Source organism: Myotis brandtii, unplaced genomic scaffold (assembly GCF_000412655.1).
Source record: "Myotis brandtii unplaced genomic scaffold, ASM41265v1 scaffold312, whole genome shotgun sequence".
Taxonomy (NCBI): Eukaryota; Metazoa; Chordata; class Mammalia; order Chiroptera; family Vespertilionidae; genus Myotis; species Myotis brandtii.
Window position 1 is genome coordinate 1985950 of NW_005361955.1, and position 8206 is coordinate 1994155.

An 8206-nucleotide genomic window follows, 5' to 3' on the forward strand; every position below is an offset into this window, starting at 1 on the left:
AGGGCTCCCAGTATGTGATAGGGGGCAAGCTGGGCTGAGGGAACCCCCTCCCCAGTGCACAAATTTTTGTGCACCGGGCCCCTAGTATATATATATATATAAAATTGCATTCACCCCTTAGATTGCTAAAGATTTTTTTGAAAGTTATAGAAGTTCCTTGGCTGGGTAGCTCAGTTAGTTAAAGCGTCATCCCATATGCCAAATGGTTGCAGGTTGGATTCCCATTGGGCACATACTTAGGTTGCGGGTTCAATCCCCAGTTGGGGCACATACTGGGGTAGCCAATCGATGTCTCTCTCTCACATCAATGTTTCTCTCTCCCTTCCTCTCACTCTAAATCAATAAAACATATCCTCGGGTGAAGGTTGAAAAAAATTAAAAGTTACAGAAGTGAGGAAACATTTACTGAAGAGTATAAATTGGTTTAACCCAGCCGTGGGCAAACTATGGCCCGCGGGCCGGATCCGGCCCGTTTGAAATGAATAAAACTAAAAAAAAAAAAAAGACCGTACCCTTTTATGTAATGATGTTTACTTTGAATTTATATTAGTTCACACAAACACTCCATCCATGCTTTTGTTCCGGCCCTCCGGTCCAGTTTAAGAACCCATTGTGGCCCTCGAGTCAAAAAGTTTGCCTACCCCTGGTTTAACCTCTTTAGAGGTCAGTTTGGAACCAGCAAAATTTTAAAAGCATAGATCTTGACTCAATTCTTCTACTGCTTCTAGATATTTTCACATGTGAATGTAAAGACATGGGTGGGGTTTACTATAGCATTATTAGTTACAGCAGAGGAACAGAAAAAACTTAAATGCCCCTCAACAGAGGTCTGACTGAATCATTACAATACAACTGTGTGTCTGGGTCCCTCTCCACCTACTTTCCGCATTGAATGGTTAACCTACGTGGGCTATGGAAACAGGATTCCTTGCCCTCTGGATTCTGTTGCATTCGGCCAACAGGGAGCACTGGCAAGACTGGGAGGGAATAAAGTCACGGTGTTTATTTCACCAGCATGTCCCCTGGCTGAGTCCCAGGCAAAGCAGCCCTCTCTGACTTCCCCTCACTTCCGCTAGCCTCGACCTGGAGTCTTGCACTGTTCCCTGTGGTTTCTTTTACCCAATCCTCCCCACACCTTTGTAAGTAGTCCCTTAATTAAAGGCTCCCCAAATAACTGAATTTACTTATTTATTTTTTATTGAGTTTAGAGAGGGTGGAAGGGGGGGAAGGAGGGAGGGGGAGGTAGAGAGGGATAGATGTGAGAGAGATACATCGATCAGTTACCTCCTCGCCTGGAGATCGAACCCACGACCTAGGTATATGCCCTGACAGAGAATCAAACCCATGACCTTCTGGTGCATGGGACGCTGCTCCAACCAACTGAACCAAACCAGCCAGGGACCAAATGATCTGAATTTAAATGCACCCTTCGCAACCTGCCCCACACACCAGAGGACAGAAAGATGTGAGTGGTACATAGGACAGAAGGACAACCACCCAACTACTATTTTCTAGCTGTATGACCAGGGCAAGTTAGTGCTCTGAGCTTCAATGTTTATGCCAAAGAGATGACAATGTAAGACAAGCGGTCCAGACTGGAGCCTGAAGTCTATTTTCAAGAAGATAAATTTGACAGAATCAACAGAAAGCCTGACTATGTGACCATTTATTTGGGGAGACTTCCATAATTGGGGCAAAATCTGAGTTGAAACAAAAGAAAAACAATGACAATTATTAATTCCAGGGAAAACAAAAATCTTTGCAAAAAAAAAAAAAGGAAAAATAATCATGGTACTCTATTTGGCTCAACTGTATATAGTGTTTTCAAAATCATATTAATTTAAACGTTGAATATTCTATCCAAATTCTGAAATGACTATATTGGGAAGATTGGGGAGTGGGAGGGCCGAGCAGTATACACGTGTTGAGGGTAGGCAGTGGCAATGGTAGTGAAAGAGCTAAACCCACATCTTCCATCGTGACAAGGTACTAGATCATGTCTAAAGCTAAGAAAGTGGGAAGTAGCTCTCTAAGTTCCTTAGCTATATCGAGGTAAAACTCTAATGGTTCAAGTTGAAAGCTGCCGCTTCTAGGGGAGGAAGTGGAAATAAGGTGCTACTTATAAGCCTTGAAGACCAGGAGAGCACACAGGGCTAGAAGCTCAAAGACTGAATTTACCTTCCTAAGCTTAACCTCAATTCCGGCCCCGCAGCAGAGAATCCCAACATCGCAAATAAACCAAGACATCCATCCGTGTGGACTTTTTCACACCCTAACAGGATCGTTAAATGGTTCCTGCTGCAGCGTGGGCAGAGACTTGAGAACGGTAGGTAACTTTTAGTTGAGCACCGCACTTTATTCTCAAATCCCCACAGGCAGGGTTTTGCAACTAAGGAGGTCAGAAAAATTAAGTAAACTGCCCTCGGTCAACAACTAGTAAGTGAAAGCACCAGGGCTGTGATTAGCATCTGGACTTCTTCACACTGTCCTGTCACTATCAAATTAGCCAATCTACCTAAATCCGGAGGCTCCGGGCTAACGCAGAACTCAATAAATACTAACAGCTGTTACTTCTCTTACTGCACCTTAAAGGCAAGAACACCAGGCACAGGTGAGTAGGGACTTAGCCCTCAGTGAACAAACCAGTTCCCCACACACCCAGCAGACAGCCCAAGACTATGGCTACTCCGGGCTGTAGTGCTGGCCACTAGCACTTGGAATGAAGGGACAGCTGAAATGCTGAGGTCACACGAACAAGCAAAGAAAGTGCAGGTCAGGCAGGTTCAAACCCAAGGGCACGAAATTACAAAAAGGGCACAGGTGGGAAAAGCAAGCCTTACCACTAGGAGCAAGACACACACATGGCTGGCTGTATCCTATTTACCTAGAGCAGTTCTCAACCTTGGCTGCACATTAGAATCACCTGGGAATCTTTTTAAAATCCTGATTTCTGGGCCTCGTTCCGGAGGAATCAGGATTTTAAAAAGATTCCCCGGTGATTCTAATGTGCAGCCAAGGTTGAGAACCACTGACCTACAGGGCATTAAAATACTTGAGCGGGTGAGAATAGGACTTGCAGGCTTATTTTGAGTGGTTGGCCTTTTAAACACCAGAGGTTTACATATGAATCTGAACTTCTGGCTTATTGACAAATCGGAAATTCTCCCCGGAGCAGAGGTAGCAGGTTGCCTAGCCTCTCTGTGCATTTCCTGGGCACAACGGGGTTTCTGTACAGACCAATGAAGAGAAGACACAAGCAGCTTTCAGAACCTGCGGCGCATGTAAGAACATACAACCAGCAGCTGTTACCGCTCTCACTGCATCCCCGCGGCGGCCCTGGAGCATCAGCACCATCCCCGTTTGGGACACTGAGAGCAACGCGCCCAAAGCCAGCAGCCGGCGGGAAAGGGACCGGAACAGGTCCGTCGCCCCTGGGCTGGGCTCCACTCAGACGGCTGCCCCCCCCTCCCCACCGCCGGCCTGGGGGTCCCAGGCGGTTATGGAGGCCGTGGCTCCCCGGGTTAGCCTTGTCCTCCCCGCGGGAGGAAGGTGGGAGGGAGGCTGGTCCTCCGCTCCCGACCTCAGCGGGCACGGCGTGGCCAAGCTGCTCCAGCCTCCAATTCTGTCACATGGGCCCACAGCACCAACCTCGGGGCCAGACCCAGAATTAAGCGCTGTCCCGAGTCTCCACGTTACTAGCGCGTTGTTCCAACCACGGGGGACGCCCTCACAGGCGCGGACTGACCTGGCGCCTTCGCCCAGCTTCCCGTGCGAGTTGTAATTCACCGTCATGACCTTCACCGTGTCCTTGAACACCACGTCCCCCTGGCCCAGGTACTGCAGGGTGCGGCGAATCGGGAAGCGGCCTTTCATGGGCATGGCTGCGCTGGTCGAGCCGCGAAGCGAGCGGCAAGGAGTGACCAGACGCCGCCGCCGCCGGCGGACCTTCCACCGCAGCTCCTCCGCGCAGTTTCCACTTCCCGCGCAGACTCACAGGAGACTCCTCCCGGCAGCCAACGCGGGTGCCGCAGGGCAGTCTGGAACTTGTAGTCCTGGGCTGCCGGTGCTTTGAGTCGGCGTTGGGGGTGGGAGCACGTCCAGATTCGCTTTAAAGCACCCTCCTCCTGAAACGTTTCCTATGTAGTCGTCTTCTCCCCCACAAGAAAAAATATTTTTAAATAGGATCAAACCCAATCATTCAGACAACAAAGTTACAGCAGAACATAAATCAGGAGAGCTGAGTTCCGATACCAAATCGGGGAATAACTTTCTATTCAACCTCAAATAAGTCAGTTTTCTTTCTCTCAGCTTCTCCAGTTTCAAAATGAAAGGTTCGAACTATGCAATATCTAACATTAACTTAAAAAAAACTGATTTGCAAAAGAAAAAGAAAACTTTGGGTATACCCCTTCCAGATTTAACCACTTAACAGCTCTGGACCTCAATATTTTTCATAAGCCAAACGTGGATGACATGCATTTCTGAAGTACTACTGTTATTGATCTGAGAACATTATTTCTCCTTCACTTTTTTTAAAAATATATTTTATTGATTTTTTTACAGAGAGGAAGGGAGAGGGATAGAGAGTTAGAAACATCGATCAGCTGCCTCCACACTCCCCACTGGGGATGTGCCCACAACCAAGGTACATGCCCTTGACGGGAATCGAACCTGGGACCCTTCAGTCCGCAGGCCGACGCTCTATCCACTGAGCCAAACCGGTCAGGGCTCTCCTTCACTTTTGAAGGATAATTTTGCCAGATATAGGACTCTAGGCTCGTGGGGGGAGGGGGGGGCAGTCTTTCAATGCTTTAAATTTTTCACTCCACTGTCTTTTTGCATAGTTTCTGACCAGTAGTCAGCTGTAATTTTTATGTTTCTTTATAGGTAAAATAGTTTTTTCTTCTAGCTTCTTTCAAGATTTTCTCTGTCTTCGGTTTTTGCAGTTCGAATAAGATACACTTAGGTGTAGATGTTTGGCATTTATGCTGCCCAGTATTCTATGAACTTCCTGGATCTGTGGTTACTGGTGACTGTCATTAATGTTGGAAAGTTCTCAGCTATTATTGTTTGAAATATTTCTTCTTCATTCTCTCGTTTTTTTTCTCTCCTTCTGGTATCCCAATTTTACAGCTTTTGAGATTTTCCCAGTCTTTGATACTTTTTTTTTCTTTTGCACTTCAGTAGGGAAGTTTCTGTTGACCTATCTTCAAGCTCACTGGTTCTTTCCTCAGCTGTGTCCTGTTTACTGATGAGCCCATCAGAGGCATTCTTTGTGCGTTTTTTCCCCCCAGCATTTCCTTTTGACTATTTCTTAGAGTTTTCTTATCTCTGCTTACATTACCCATCAGTTTTTGCATATTATTTACTTTCACCATTAGACTCCTTAACATAATGTTAATTCCCTGACAACTCCAACACCTGTGTCATATCTGAATCTGGTACTTTGTCTCATCAGACTATTTTTGTTTTGTTTGCCTTTTTTGGCATGCTTGTCGTTTTGGTTGAAAGTCAGACAATATTGGCTGTATTGGGTAATAGGAACCAAGGTTTAAAAAAGCTTTCAGTATGTGGATTTATGATAATCTGACTAGGGGTTGAACTGTTTAATATTTGCTGTAGCTGTAGGTCAAGCATGTCAAACTCAAAAGCTAACATGAGCCAAATAAACAAGGTTTAACTTTATGTGGGCTGCAAAAAAACAAAAGCTTCAATTTTCATAGAAATGTAGGTTTATTTCAGTAGAGACATGCTGAATACAAAGGACTGAAATAAATGAGTAATCGTTAAAATAATACATTTTAATAAAAATTAGTATTTTTCTTGAACATTAACTTACCAGACATTGAATAACTGCACAAAAATTAATACGCGTAATGCAAACTTATTTTTCTTGTACTCCGAAAGCGAAGTATTTTCTGTTGTGCACACCAAACAAGTCAGTACAAGACTAATGACGTGGCAAGCGGTTACTAAAATATTCACTGCTAGTATGAGTGGAGAGAAATGGTGCACCTGCACGTAAGACGAGTAAGGGAAATGAATGCAACACAATGATAGTAATCAGTCAATTAGCGAACATTGTAATTTGTTATTACTAATTATGTATAACAGGATATTGTAAAAATTAAGTTATGAAATTTTTATTAAAACATTTCTTACATGCTGTTATATTGGCTGGGCTGCAAAAATATTCGTTGCTGTAGGTGCTAGAGACTTCAAATTCCTCTAATCTTTTTTACCTCCCCTCTTGACTTTGGGCTTCTTTAGATAGTCCTCCTCAAAGAGTTTGTGTTTTGTAGCTCTTTTAGCTATAACCCACTGCTATTACTGGAACTCTGTTGGTATGGGGGAGAGAGAAATTGGTCTATAGTCTTATGATAAAATTTCAGTATTTTAGTGGGCCTGTGTCCCTGGGCTATGACCATCATAAATGTTTCTTATCCCTGTGATACCTATCTACACTAATAAAAGAGAAACATGCAAATTGGTGTCACTCTGCTACACCCACCAGCCAATCAGAGTGACTATGCAAATTAACTCAACAAAGATGGAGGTTAACTTGCATATGCAAGCATGGAGCAAAGACTGAAGGCTCCGGCTGGAGTGAAGACTGAAGAGGCTTGGCTTCTCCGCTGTGGCCAGATCCAAGGCCTGGGTCCTGGGTGCCGGAGGAAAACTGGTGCCGGCAGATAGGGGAAGGAAGGCCTATTGCACAAATCTTCGTGCAACGGGCTTCTAGTATATATATATAAAAGCCTAAGAGACCATTATGACTGGCCAACCGAACAACCAGTTGACCAGTTGCTATGATGTGCACTGACCAACAGGGGGCAGATGCTTAATGCAGGAGCTGCCCCCTGGTGGTCAATGTGCTCCCACAGCCAACCTCCCGCATCCGACCAATCTCCCACAGTCCCTCCCCCTGGCCAACCGGCCCCAATTGGCCCCGATCAGCCCTGATCACTGTCCAGGCTGAGGGACCCCATCCATGCACGAATTCATGCACTGGGCCTCTAGTTGTAATATAACACAATACTAGAGGCCTGGTGCACAAATTCACGTACAGGTGGAGTCCCTCGGGGTGGCCTGCAGGAATCGGGTCAAAACCTGCTGTCCAACACCACCTGCAGTTCCTACCTGCTGCTCCCACTCATCCTGGCCCCACTGCGCCTGCCGAAGACTTGCGCCCGCTGCAGACTTGCAACCAATCAGTCCTGATTGGCGGAGGCTTGTGCCTCCACAGCAGCACTCGCCAGCCCTGAGCCCTGCATCTGGCACCCTCCCAAGGGGAGTGGCCTGTGGGATTGGGCCAAAACCGGCTCTCTGACATCCTCCAAAGGGTCCTGGATTGCAAGAGAGTGTAGGCCAGGCCGAGGGACCTCACCGGTGCATGATCGGGGCCGGGGAGGGACCATGGGAGGGCTCCAGGACGTGTCTGGCCCCGTCTTGCCCAGTCCTGATCAGCCGGACCCCAGCAGCAAGCTAACTTACTGGTTGGAGCGTCTACCCCTTGGTGGTCAGTGCACATCATAGCAACTAGTCAACCGGTCGTCTGCTCCCTGGTGGTCAGTAGTACACATCGCAACTGGTTGACCAGTCAACTGTCTGCCCGCTGGTGGTCAGTGCACGTGCTAGCGAGCAGTTGAGCGGCCTTAGCATATTATTAGCATATTATGCTTTGATTGGTTGAACAGTCGATCAGTCACAGGAGGACCAGACACTTAGCATATTAGGCTTTTATTACATAGGATATGTATATTTGGCCGCTGTTCCTCGTTCCCAGCTAGAGCTCCTAAAAGCCTGTCATTTTCTTAATGAGACAGAAGCATCTTTTGTCATAATCTCTAGATTCTATTCCTCTCCCTGAAATGGCTCTGGTTAAAAGTGAAAGGAGCATCTTTTGTTATAACAATCCCCAGTTCAAACACACCTGTTTATGCAAATGAAGTGACTTTTGGAAAGCCCCAAGGGATGGGGGCTGGTTACCAGGAGAACCATGTGATTAAAAGCGCTAGAACACTCAGCCCCAGCAATTTGTCAAAATGTTCCTAACAGATATGGTTCCAATGGCTTTGCTCCAAGTAAGCAGACCTCGGCTGTGACTCTGAACTTACCTCTTTCCAGATTTTGGGGTGGCCATTTGTCCTGTGAAGGCAGTTCTCTGAGGGTCCAAGAAAAGTCGATGATTTTCAGTTTGTCCAGC

General features: G+C 46.4%; 1 protein-coding gene across 1 annotated transcript in view; it reads right to left on the bottom strand.

The window, feature by feature from the left end:
• MRPS25 (mitochondrial ribosomal protein S25) overlaps positions 1-4011 on the bottom strand; it is a 13292-nt gene extending 9281 nt beyond the window's left edge. The window contains exon 1 of the mRNA XM_005870023.2: positions 3746-4011. Coding sequence (XP_005870085.1) covers positions 3746-3879 — 134 coding nt within the window. The 5' untranslated portion in view covers positions 3880-4011. The remainder of the gene's footprint in view (positions 1-3745) is intronic.
• Between the last annotated feature and the right edge of the window lie 4195 nt (positions 4012-8206).